General features: G+C 31.4%; 1 protein-coding gene across 1 annotated transcript in view; it reads left to right on the top strand.

Moving 5' to 3' along the window:
* Nucleotides 1-14,605, top strand: part of LOC111628900 (condensin-2 complex subunit D3-like) — a 34,227-nt gene that overhangs the window by 15,483 nt on the left and 4,139 nt on the right. Inside the window, exon 5 of the mRNA XM_023372757.1 lies at nt 3,084-3,273. Within this exon, the coding sequence (XP_023228525.1) occupies nt 3,084-3,273 (190 nt within the window). The remainder of the gene's footprint in view (nt 1-3,083; nt 3,274-14,605) is intronic.

Genomic DNA, 14,605 nt, shown 5'->3' with positions numbered 1-14,605 from the left:
TTGGCCGCCTTCACCTGATTATGTGAATCATGAGTAGATTTATAACTTAACCCAACCGATAAGAATTTACTGGTATGTTTTTATGATAGTTCTGTTTAGTTGACAGGAGTTAAAAAAAACCATTAGAATATTTGATATTTTTATTCTTCTCTCCCATTTTATATTACTTATGGATTTCTATGTTAAACCAGTGATATTACTATTTTGTATGTCCATTTTAAAGGGGATGTAGAAAAAAACATGTACAATTCTTGTACAATGTTAAAAAATTAACTGTTACTTTGACAGCATCATTTACAACTAAATTTAATGAATGAGAGAGATGCACGATGTACAGAAAAAGCTCTAGAATTTATTTTCCTTACATTTACGATTTATATATCCATTTGTCATAAAAATTTGTTTTTTTACTTTTTTCCCAAGACTACAAATATTCGAGTACAAAGTAACTGGTTTTGACTTATTTCTATTTAAGAAGTAGTTAAATAATTAAGCGATTAGGGAATTAGGAACATAAATAAAATCCTGCTGAAAGAGCTGGAATTTTACTTAAACAAAAGCTTAACCGAACCATCTCTAGCCAAGTACAGTGGAGACTGATTTATTTGTATTATTAATGTAATAAAGACAGAAATTTTTCCAGTTCAATGAGAGTGACTGAAAAGGTGTAAATTTTGGAAATTTCTGAGGACACTTGGTCCTAAAACGAATTAGTTAGAAAACAAATGACTATTAAGTTAACAAATTTAGATTTTTACAGCTATGGTGAGAAACGTTTAAAATTTACAACAGCCCTGTTGTGTCCTTTGAGATATACTAGTGATGCGACAAAATAGGTATTGACATTGACCGGTATCAGCACCCTGGGGATTTTGCAGCCTGCGTGCATGCACCTACCAGGACCTTCTCTGATTCCATCCATTAGTCACTCGTAGGGAGCTATTTGACTAAGTGCATTGTTTTAAGATTTAAAAAGTAAAGAATATTTTATATTTTTATGTACCTTTCTTTACAAAGCTATATTTAATTATAATTTTCTTTAAAAGTATATTCATGCAATTGAAGAATATTTTGTACCAGGTATGTACCGGTACATCCACCACATATTTTATTTCACCAAGTAAGTTTTTATAATTTTATTTTTAATTGTAGCCCTTATTTTGTGGCTAGCGATTCGGAATGTAATTGTGATGTTAAAATATGCATTTAGAGAAGTCTATGGTTTTTACTGGCTTATCGAATAAATGATACAAATGGACCCTAGACATCACTGACGCGCAATTGACTGATTACTCCTGGCTGTCATCATCTTACAGAAACACAGATTCCCTATCATCAAATGTCACAGCATGCCACTGTTAACTACTCAATGTTTAACTGGAAAATTTGTTTTACGTATCAGATCACAATTTTGTTATTTGTTCTAATTATACGATTTTACATTCACTACCTTGTGTTTTACTGTTAATGGTTTATAAGGTATTGAACCCAATTTTGGCCCAATGTCTTGAACTCCACCTTTCTCTCCTCTGTCTTTCACATCCAATAAGCATCAATGGTCTCCTAGCAAACTTGTGTTAAAAATTCAGTGCTTGGACTCTTTTTCCTAAATCAGCCAGATCAATTCTTCTAAATCTTGTTTCTCAAAGAGAGTTTTGATATTATTTTATCAAAATTAGATGAATTATCAATGGAGTTTGACTGGTTGGCTAATTTGTGTAAGGAACACAAATACCATAAAACAATTATTAAGTCATTAACAGTAATTTAGCATAAAACAATTAACAGTTTTTATTTACAAATTTATTTTATGGTAGATGAAACTGCTGATGTTTATGGTTGATACATAGCAAATTTGTTAATAGGTATTTTACCTAATAAAACTATTAGCAAATTTTTTTTAATATGATATAAAAACAACTAGATAAAATTAGTCATGCTATATGTAGATTTATTCAAAAAAATTTGTCAAATTTCTTTTTATCAGAAGTAATTCCTTTTAATAAAATCATGCTCATGATCTCTGATGCTGCTAGCTATATTATTGAAGCTGGACAAAAGTTTAAAATATTTGATCCAAACTTAATTCATTGTACTGTACATATCTAGCCTGTGGACTAAACAGAATTTCAAAATAAATCAGTTTCTATTTGTAAATGAGTTAATAGGAAATATGTAAAAAGCTTTTATAAACATTTTTGTGAGTATAATTATATAAAGAAAGACTTCCTAATGTTTCTTTGCCATCAAAGCCAACACTTATTCATTAGAATACATAGATGCTAGTCTATTCAAAATATTTTACTGAGATAAAGATCATAATTTCTAATTTTGAGGAGAGTATCCCTTTAGCAATTACCAAATCAAAAATAATTTTATCTAAACCAATATTAAGACAACAATTGGCCAATATAAGTAGCAATTTTAACTTAGTTTCTGAGACTATTTTAAAATTAGAAAAGCAGTCCATTCTATTGGAAGAATCTATAGTGAAAAGTGGTAGAAAATTTATTGAAACATGTAAAAGCAGTCATAGGTACTATTGGTTATATTATATCAATGAAAGCTGATGAAGTTATTGAAAAAAGTTTTAAACACTTAACACAAGTAACAAAAATTTTATCTGGTGAATTTTTTGATAACTGGATATTGCTCCTGAAGCTATAAGCTGTTTAAAAATGTCCTTATTATTTTGGTGGACTTTTTCTTTATATAAAAGCATTCTAATTGACTGAAGACAATCAATTAAGATAGATATTATTGGAAAACATTTAATTATAGCTTATCTATCTGATTCTATTTTCTATTATATGTTAAAAAATTTATGTAAACAATAATTTTTATATATGTAATTTTCATTAATTTAAATAAAAATATATAAAATTATGTTAACTATAATTATGTCAATTATATTTAGCCTCTGTTAGTGGAAATTTTGAGGAAAATGTTTGCATGTAGCTTCATATTTCATTAGTATTGATGTATGATAATGACATTATTATAAGACATGTATCTGAATATTTTGGAAAAAATTTCAGTTATAAATTGAGCTTTACTAATTATTGGTTTAAAATTTTTTTCAGGATTGTGATACATATTTATCTAGTGTAATTTTAGAGAAGTTGGATGATATAAATTCTTATACTGAAGAACAAATAATAAAAAGACTGTTTACCTTAGGTGAATTAGCACAGCTCTCTCCCAATAGCATACCATCACGTTTATTTTTAATAATTCAAAGTGTTGTTGCTTCTGGTTTCAATGATGATATAGGTAAGAATATTTCCATATTTATTTAAATAGTTTTTGAAAATTTATTTATTGAAATTATAGGATAAATTAAAATGGTAAACATTAGTTTTAAAATTAATTTTACAATAAAAGCATGTTAAAAATAATCTATTAACATCAGGTATAATAAAATTTTATTGGCTTATATTTTAAACATGTAAAAGCATTGTTTAAACCATTTATTATAAAAAATATGTAAAAACATTCCAATGATAAATAATAGAATGTAAAATACTAGAAAAATTACAGAAATTGAAGACTAAATATAAAAACATTTTGAAGTTTATTTGCAACTGTCAGAACCAATCTACACTAACAGAATTGACATTTCTTTAGAGGCTCTACAATTTTTCTAATACACATTATCCTGAATTTTTAATTTTACAAAGGAAAACTTTTACCATGGTGGAATAAAACAGGGTGTTCCAATGCATATACTTCATGACATTATGAACAAACAGAGGGACAACAATTGCTAACAAATAATCTTTAGATGATGTTTTTTAAACTTAATTTTAAACATTTCTTTAAATATTTGAAAATATTTTTGCTATTTTAAAATATTTAATAAACATTTTAACAAAACATGCTTTTTTTTAATTACATCCAACATTGCTTTTTAAAAATATTTATTTAAAAAAAAAACATCTTAATCACACACAATTTTTTACATAGGAAATCAAGAACAAATGCAAATGAAAAGTAATAGACAATTAAAAAGAATACATAAAAAAACAATTTTTAAAATGGTTTTCTTTGATTAACATTATATTAAAAAATACTAAGTATTTATAAATTTTATCATTTTTCTTTTGTTTTGTTTTTCTTTGTATGTTAATTTCACTGATCTTCATATTAAGGTCATGTACATGTATTATTGTATGTATTTTAATTATATATTTTATTACCTTTTTGGGTGAAGCACAATTTTGTTGCATCTGAACACTCTAAAAACTTTGTTTCTTATTTTATAATCTTTTTTAATATTGGACTGATGAAAATTTTCAAATATTGAATTAATAAGAATCACTGACTTTATTAAGGAATCTGATGGGTACATGAGATTCCACATAGAAATCATAAATAGCCAATCTGTTGTATCTTAAAGCTTCTTTCATGCTGTCACCAATAATTTCAGATTCAAATTTATGAAGTAACTGTGAATATTCCAAATTGTCTTATAAGTTGTTAAATCACATTCAATTATTGGCTCTTTGAATTGTGTATTTAACCAATCTTTTCCTACAGATTCCTCAGAATTTGAAATTGAAAGGTCACCACTATCAGCATCCAATTTGCCAAATATTTGAAAACTTAAAATACTGTCTTCCCCAACATTATCTAATTGGCTGAGACAATTGTCATTTGCTCCTTCCATTCTCCTTATAGCTGAGAAAAAATTCTCCATAATATCTAGATTCAGGCAGGCTGTTAATATATAATCAATATTATATATTTCTCTCAAATGACAAAATAAACCTTTCACCAAGTCATTTGTAAGTAAAATGCCTTTTTGAAAGTGGAGGAGGGATGTATGTTTGCCCACTTTTATACAATGAATGATCATTGACATATTATTTATAATTTGCACCTGGTTATCATAATCCATGCCAAAAGCATTTTCTTTTGGATTTGGGTAATACTTCATGCTAGAATTAAGGACATCAAACCAGTCATTTATATTTTCAATTATAAATGAGTCAGTAAAAGCAACATTCTAATTTAATATGGTTTTAATTCTAAATATTTGACAGCTTTTGTAGTTATGTTAGAAAATAATTGAGATGTGGGATGAATTTTTTTGTCTGAGTGCTTTGATCTTTTAACTGACTACATGTTAATTTATGAGAAATCTTCATGTCAGATAATGAATTTGTGAGAATTTGTTTGATGCATTTTCTATCTATTAAAGTGTGTTTATACCAAAAGTCATGATTCAAGAAATGGTTCTTTGCCAACTTAAGGAGGTGTGGTACATCACCAAAAAAGTAAACTTTTCATAAATCATAAGGATGGTTAATGAATACGGTGCCATCTGGGTTTGGTCCAATATTTAGGGCCTTCCACAGTTGGAGATTTTTTGGTCCCAGATCACAGGTGACAGCAACTGCAGAAAACCTATTGAAAATAACTTTTCAATAATAATTATTAAAAGTTCTTTAGTCATAATTGAATCAAAATTGTAGTAAATAAGTTGCTTTCACTTCCCACATAGGCATTGACCTTGACACTCAACCAAGACTTATGGAGCCCCATACCTTTTCTTTAGAAAAATCTATTATCTATCAAAAGAAATTATAACTAATCTGTCAATATCATTTAATAAATGTTGTTGGTATGACATTAAAAGAAACGCTTCATCTAAGAAACCAGATTCAAGATTAAGTTTTGCCACCCATCTGCATAATGTGGAAATACAAGATAAAGGAAAGTTAAGTTTGTCTTTCCAGAATCTGTAAGCCTTTGAACTGATGCATCTTAATGTTATAACGTGTGCAATGTTTTCACATGACCATTGTTTGCTTTTTCTATTATTCATTAGACAGTAAATCTGGCCAGGGGTACAAGTTATTGTTAATGAATTTTTTAATGTTTGCAGTTGCTTTTTCAGAAAGGCAACTTTAATCTCCAGGGCTTTGTTGTTGTTGATCTTTAAAGATTCATTTTCTTTCTTTAAAGACTTTATTTTCATCTTTAGAATTAACATATGCTTGTCTTGTTGGATGTCTTTTTCAATGTTCTCAAATGATTTTATGTCTTGGTAAATCTAAATAAAGAATTGGTTTGTTTGGCTATTTTGTTATTATTAGATGATGGTTTGCTACAAGTTGCTGTCTCCAACCTAAAAAGTAAAAATTGGTAGCTATAACATTTTTTTCCATTGTAAAGGTATTATTGATATCATTACAATAAAAAAGATAATAATTATGTTCCTTTTCAACATCTCATCAACAGAAAAGCTGTTCATTCGTTTTTTAGCTCTCATATCATGTTTTGTTTCCTAGTTTAATTCTTCTTTATCTGTGTTCAAATTCAATGTAGGAACTAATTGTGATTTAAGACGAAGTGATGCATTCATCATTTCAATTTGTAGCCAATTTTCATTATCACCTGGTTGAAAATTCTTTCAAAAGATAGCAGCTATGAAAAATAAAAAATTAACATTTAAAATAGATCATATGAATTAATAAGGTTGAAGCAGCTTAACCTCAAAAATAACTAACTGAATTAAAAAATAAATAAATATAAAGTAGCTTAACTAGTAAAAATGCTAATATTTAATATAAATTTAGGAAACATTAATCTTTTAAAATTATTTTTATTAACCATAAATCACTGCTATTAAATATCAGTTTGTGACCACAGGGTTGGCACCATGTCAGGATGACACCACTATGTCTTAAGTGCCATAGAAATCACAATAGTGATAGGATTCTCGCACAAGCTGTCATGTCTGTAGGCGGTTGGATCCGGGAAGGAGGCGACATAAGAGACAGTGCGTTTTAAGGAAGTGCACCAAACACAATTTTAGCATTTTTTAAAAATATTTTATAAGGCTAGTATATTGTATTAAAGGCTTAATATATTATATTAACTATCCTCACAAGTCCCAGTCTTGAGAGAGAGTTTACATAAATTTGCAGGTAGATAAATACATTGTAGAGGATCTGAGGATGCACTACAAGGATGCCTCTATCTTATCTTTCCAGCACAGCTTTGGTCTTCCTCTCTTCCTCCTTCCTTCCATTACCAGTTTTCTGACCCTCTTTCCAACATAATCTTCACTATTTCGCTCTGTGGCCAAACCACCTCAACCTGCATTCTTGCATCTTCCTGCTCAAGGGATCCACCTTAACAGAACCTCTAATAAACTCGTTCCTTATTCTATCCTTCCTTGACACTCCACACATCCATCTCAACATTCTCATCTCCGCCACCTTCATCTTTCTTTCTTGGGCTCTTGTGATTGCCCATGTCTCAGCCCCATACAACATTGCAGGTCTAACAACCTATTTGTGCAATTTACCTTTCAGTTTGCAGCTAACTTTCTTGTCACATAACACACCACTCAACTTCCTCCAGTTCAACCATCCATATTGAATTCTATGTTGCACTTCTTAAGTTCAGCCCTCCCCCATCTCAACAAAGGCCCCTAGATACTTAAAACTCTGAACCACAGGAAGAGGCACATTTTGGATTTTAATATAGCACTCATCCTTGCCACTCAGAATCATATAAGCTGTTTTAGCTGCTAATCCTAAGCTGTATAAGCTGCTAATCCTCATGCCCCTTTCTTCCAAAATTTTCCTCCACTCTTCCAGTTTCTTCTCAGCCTTGGTTTGGGAAGGTTCACACAGAACAATGTCATCTGCAAACAACATACTCCATGGAGCACCACATTTCATATTACAAATCAATGCGTCCTTTATCAGGTCGAACTGATAAGGGCTAAGGGCCACTCACTGATGTAAACCAATGTTAATGGAGAACCCTTCTGTAGTGACCACGCTTCTCTTAACTTGAGTCTCTGCTCCCTATTACATTTCCTTGATGAGACTAACATACTTTTCTGGAACATTATTTTTCCTCAAATATCTCCATATCTCTTTGCCTTGGTACCCTATCATATGCCTTTTCCAGATCTATGAACACTATTTCCTGCATTTCCCTGTGCCTTTCCATCAGCCGTTTCAATGCAAAGATAGCATCACTCGTACCTCTTTCCGGCATAAAGCCAAACTGTTCCTCACCAATCTCAGATTTCTGTCTAATCCTTATTTTGACAAATTTCTCCCAAATTTTCATAGTATGGGACAATAACTTTATATCTCTGTAGTTTCCACAATCCTATACATCCCCTTTACTTTTAAAGATCAGTAAAATAATGCTCTTTCTCCATTCATCTGGGATCTTCTCCTGCTGCCAGAGTTTCTTCGTAAGGTCCCAGATGATATCAATCTCCTCCTTACCTAAACCTCTCCAAACTTCAACTGGAATCTGATCAGTACCTACTGCTTTCCCCATCTTCATTTCCCTAAGAACTCTTTCCACTTCTTCTCTGCTAATATCTTGCACCACTCCTTCATTTGCCTCTCCATCCTTGTATAAAGTTCTGGGGTTTTCCGCATTCAATAAATTTCTAAAATATACTTTCCATCTTTATTTGACCCTTTTGTAATCTTGTAATACCACTCCTTTATCATCATTAATCAGTTTAACACCTTACTGTTTCTCACTTCACTCAGATGTCTCCTGCAGCACAAGAAAAATTACTCTGGCTGGATCTACCTCCACTCATGTATGTAACCAGTTAATTCACTTTCTTTTCAAAGTAGGTATTAATTAGTGCAAGCTCAAAAGCCACAGCATGATCGACTAGTCTTTCTCCCTCTCCATTTCTTTCTCCCCACTCCACCTCCCAAGAACTCTTCTTTTCATGTTCTTTCTCTTCCGAACATGATCATTTAAATCACCCCCACAGATTAATCTTTCCTTCATAGAAACACATATTATAACTTGGTCAAGATCTGTCCAAAAGTTTGTCTTTTCTTCTTCTCCACTAACTGGCTGAGGAGCATACACACACACAATTGCAATGAAATTCCACCAAAGTCCAACTTAACACTCATATTTCTATCACACCTTCGTTTAACCTCCACAGACTGTCTTTTAGAACTTTATCAATTATGATACCAACTCCATTCCTTCCTCCCTTATTTGCTCCACTCACAAACAGCGTGTACCCTTCACCAAGTTCTTTAGCTTTATTTCCTTTCTATTTTGTCTCTTGCAGGCACAAAATGTTCACTCTCCTTCTTTGCATAAGATCAACCAACTCTCTACTCTTCCCAGTCAATGTTCCGATGTTTAAAGTACTTACTCTTATACTTGTCTTCTTCCTCTTCTCTTTCTGGACTAACTTCTTTATCCGAACCTGTTGTTGGTTCTGTAGCCCCAGCTCATTTGACATAGTTTTTGGGCGACATGACTGCACATCACTTTGAAGGGACATCCTAATACAGTTATAACTTACTTGTAGTTTAGAAGACATATATACAATTTGTTCTAATATTCAAAACCCATAAAAACAAAGACGACAATTACATAAAATTAAAAATACATTACATTATACATTAAATATGATATAAATTAAAACAAAAAAGTATAAAAATTCTTTGAAGGAATTTGTTTTTGAAGAACTGCTTTTTTTTTATGTGCTTTAACTGCTTCTGACACAAAATAATTGACGATGCTATTGTACATTGTTTCAAAACATTTCCTTTTTTCTAAGTTTTACTCTGTGAATGCATTGTATTTTATATTTATTAAAAGCAATTAAACAGTTTAAACAAAGCATTAAAGGACAAAAGACCAGCACTAGTAAACTGCAAGGGCATTATACAGCATCATGACAATGCAAGATCACATGATGCCAAAGTAACTGTAGAAAAAATAAGAGAATTGCAGTGGGAAGTTTTGCCTCATATGCCATATTTTCCAGATTTGGCACCATTAGATTTGTTTAGATCTTTACAGAATTATTTAGATAGAAAAAGTTGGTTGAATTGATGGTCAAAAATGCTATTGTGGAATATATTGTCACAAAATCTGAGGAATTTTTCAGAAGAGGAATTGAGAAATTGGTAGAAAGATGACAACTAGTGATAAAACAAAATGGATCATATATATAAATGAGGATGTTTGTTTGTTTGTTCTCTATACACTCCTGGGCCATTTGACCAATTGGAACAAAACTCAGCAGTTATGTTTACATACTTCTAACTTAGATAATGTCATACACCCCACTTTCAAAATATTTATTGAATTTCTGTAAATCAGTTAATTTCTATCTACATTTGATTTGCTGGTGTACATGTAGTGCCATCTACTGGCAAAAAATTTAACAAAATAATAAACTAAATATAATTCTTATTAAAAAGAAGGATATAATTTTTAAAAATATATATTATATTTACTTAATTACTGCATCAATGATATAGTGCGAAATAGACACATCATTGTCACAGTAATCAAGTGAATATAATATATCATTACAGACAGGTAGCACATAGCATTTACCTGCATAGAATTATATGCTACCCTGTGAAAAGTCTATAGCAGCGGTTCCCAAAGTGTGCACTACAACACTTTAGGGAGCAGTGGCTTCCTCACAGCGGTGCCACAAAATATAAAATTTTCATAATTTTGCTTCCACTTTCAATTCAATGTGATAAGATGCGACATTTAGCAGACCTGATGCAAATCATTAACTAAGTAATAAAGGTGGCACATAGAATTGTAAAATGTAAAAAGACTCTTACCATTGCAAAAAACTCATTCTACCAGCTGCTGTAGATATGTTGAACATTATGATTGATGGAACTGCCGAGTAGCAGCTTTCAAAAGTGCCTTTGTCCAATAACACTATCACTTGCAGAATACAGCACATAGCAAAGGACCTCCAATGTCAGTTAATGAAAAAATAGAAGGAAAGGAATTTGGGTTGCAGCTGGATGAGGACACAAATAATAATAATGATGCTCACTTAATTTGCTATGTGCAGTTTATAGATTATAATAACATTGTAGAAGACTTAATCTTTTGTAAAAGTATCACTGCTGGTGCCAAGGCTCACAACTTGTTCGAGATCCTTGATAATTTTATTTCCGAAAATAATTTGGAGTGGACCAAATGCATTGGTATCTTTACTGATGGTGCTCGTTCTATGCCCGGATGTTATGGAGGATTGCAACACTTTTTCGAAGCAAAGACCCTGATGCACTGTGGACCCATCGTGTTACTCACAGGGAAGCACTCACATCAAAATATCTGAGTCCTGTATTGAACCAGAATACAGTAGAGCGTCGTTTATCCGAAAGTTGGTTATCCGAAAGAATTCCAGTTGGGAAATTTAAATTTTTGCTAGTGCTGTGGCACTGCAATCTTTGGCTATGTGTTGGGCTACTCAAATATTTTACGTTTTTGATACTAAATTAACTTCTGAAGTATAATTTTTTATTGTTTTTATATTTTTCAATATATTAATTTTGTTTGTACAAAATAAAGAAATAATTTTTAACGATACAATAGCCACGATTATTATTTTAAAAAGTTTATGTTAGGCTTAACATTGACGAAAATTCAATGCAAAGCGACATGCAACGGAGAAAAATTTCAGGATGGGATAGGTTAATATATTTTGTCGTACATAATCGGTTATCCAAAAAATAAGTTATCCGAACAACCCCAGTCCCCAATTGATACGGATAAACGACGCTCTACTGTATGTAGTACATGTAGTAAACTTTATAAAAACTTCCATTGAAGGCAAGATTTTTCAAAAAACTATGTGAGGTTGTGGGATCTGAGCACATGTTTTGTTGTACTACCAGCACTTTGAGAAAGCACAAAACATTATCTTGAGATAATTTTTTGTCTCATACATTTGAACTGGGGCAGGAAATTTATATTTTTCTTAAAGAGGAAGACCAGAAGTATGCTGAACATTTTCTGATTGGAGATTTTTTGGTAAAACTAGTATATTTAAATGATATCTTTGAAAAGATGAATGCTCTGAATCTCTCCCTTCAGGAAAGCAACATGCACCTTTTGAAGTCGATTGAGAAAAGTTCAGCTTTTATAAAAAAATGAAAACTATGGAAAAGAAAAATAAATGAAGACGGAGGAAAGAATGTTTCTCCTTGTTGCAACAGCGTTTGACTTCAATGGAGTTGATTTCTCTTGAGGTATGAACTCTATTTTTGAAGAACATTTATGACAGCTTATCACCTGGTTTGAAAAATATTTTCAAAATGATAATAATGATAAATTTGCATGGATTCAAAATCCATTTAATGCCAGTGTTCCATCTGAATTCGCTGCTGCAGAAGAAGAGAATCTTATTGAGTTGTCTTGTGACAATATGTTGAAAACAAAATTTAGCAGCGTGGAATTAGCTGAATTTTGGATATCAGTAAAAGATGAATGTCCCCTTCTGAGTGGTAAAGCTCATAGAATTTTAATTGAATTTGCGACTTCTTATTTGTGTGAAGCTGAGTTTGTCGCTGTGATAAAAACTAAGTATTACACGAAAATTAATGTGTAGAAGGAAATGAGGGTGGCTGTGTCCAGTTTGATTCTAAGGTTTGAGAAAATGTGCAGTGATCAACAGGCTCATTCATCGCACTAATTATAATTAATTGAATTTGTTCAATTATATTTTTTGTTACCTTAAATACGTGTTTTATTAGGTTGTTCGGAAAGTAAGTTTGTTTTTTTACCACTAGACAGATTAGTCGTATTTTTTCTGCCATTTTCATTCTAAACCATATTATCATTATATATTTTGACAGCTAGCATTTTAAGGCTTATTTGTAAAAAATTTTGTTTGATTTTGTGCAATTGTTTATTTTTTGTGTCCCATCAAATATGGAAGATCGAAAGCAGCATTTTCGGCATATTTTGCTCTTTTATTACCGAAAAGGTAAGAATGCTGTTCAAGCGAGAAAAAAATTGTGTGACGTGTATGGAGAAGATGTATTGACAGAATGACAGTGCCAAAACTGGTTTACAAAATTTCGTTCTGGCAATTTCAATATTGAAGATGCACCACATTCTGGATGGCCAGTTGAAGCCAATGAAAACAAAATAAAGGTACTGATTGAAGCAAACTATTGAATAACAACACGTGAAATCACTGAGATTAAATTTGTCAAAATGAACTGTTTATGATTACTTGAAACAAATTGGTTTTGTTTTAAAGCTTGATATATGGGTTCCATGATATGTTCTTAAAGAGAGATGCTCTCTTTGGTGGGATTTTAAGGAAACTTTTTTTGGAGCTTTTACCAGACAATTTAACAATTGATTTGAAAATGTACTGCCATTGAGTAAGCAAATTGAGTAATATCATCAAACAGAAAAGGCAGCCAGAATTGATCAATAAAACAGGTGTAGTGTTTTACCATGATAATGTCAAATTTCACACAAGTTTGGTAACTCATCAGAAACTGTTATAACTTAGATGGGAGGTGCTATCACACCAACCATATTCGCCAGATTGAGCACACTCAGATTATTACTTGTTCCGGTCTATACAATTTTTTTTTAACTGTAAGACATTTACTTGAAATGACAATGTCAAAAATCACTTGGATCAATTTTTTGTAAGCAATGATCAAAACTTTTATGAATGTGAAATCATGCTACTACCAGAAACGATGACAACAGGTATTTGACCAAAATGGTCAATATATAATTCAATAAAATATTTATTCATTATAAAAATATTGTGTTTTTTTTCCACGGAAAAAACAAACTTACTTTCCGAACACTTCAATATTTATTTTTTACTTAATGTCCTAACTCTTTAATTAAAAAGATATTGGATATTTTGCTCTTTCTCAAATTGTACTTGTTAGAATTTGACATAGGGTGCATTGGGAAAATCTGAATTTAGCAAGGGTGCCGAGAATCAAAAAAGTTAGGCAACCACTGGTCTATAGTAGTAATATGTCTTTAATTTTCTAAATGTAACAACTCGGGTTTTTTTGTTTTTAAACGATACTTTTTTAATTCTAAAAAGTGCCCTGTAAAGCCGAGTGGATAAAACCACTCTCTGAACTCTGATATTTGACTATTAGATTAGTTGTTTGTTTATATAAGGGGCCGTCCATAAATTACGTAAGGACGATTTTGGCCATTCTGGACCCCCACCCACTCCTGCATAAGAAACCATAACATTTTCTTTGATTTCCCCTCCCCTTCCCTATCTGATGTAATATTTTACATGATTTTATAGAAAGATTCCAAAAAATTTTTTATGAAACCCTAAAAACCTTAGGTCCAAAATATATAATTATTAATTAGTTAATTAATTTTTGCCAGATTGACTAGCTAGTGCACGTGTGAACAGAAACATCATACAAAATAAAACAAGAGAGAATAGAGAGAAACCACATTCTGTTGCCATATTGATTACATCTTGGCTAAGGCCACGAAAATAAACTACATGCTGCTAAAATGTGCTAGGTGCTCCTGGGGACTAAATCATAAAGCTTGTAAAACTCTATATAATGGGGCAATACAACCAATGCTACTTTATGCAGTCTCTGGCTGTGGTCATGTAACTAGTAAAAATTCAGTAGCAAGTAAATTACTCTCTCTTCAAAGTCAGCTTGCCATCAGAATTTCAAAGTACTGCAGAACTGTTTTTACTAATGCCTCTCTGATACTAACAGAGCTGCTTCCTTTGCCACTATGTATTGTAGAAAAGGTACTACATCAGAACTACAAACGTCAAGGCTCAACAATG

Source organism: Centruroides sculpturatus, unplaced genomic scaffold, assembly GCF_000671375.1.
Source record: "Centruroides sculpturatus isolate CEXI.00-Female unplaced genomic scaffold, Cexi_2.0 scaffold423, whole genome shotgun sequence".
Lineage (NCBI taxonomy): Eukaryota > Metazoa > Arthropoda > Arachnida > Scorpiones > Buthidae > Centruroides > Centruroides sculpturatus.
The sequence above is the reverse complement of the archived record's forward strand: the minus strand, read 5'-3'. Positions and strand labels throughout refer to the sequence as shown.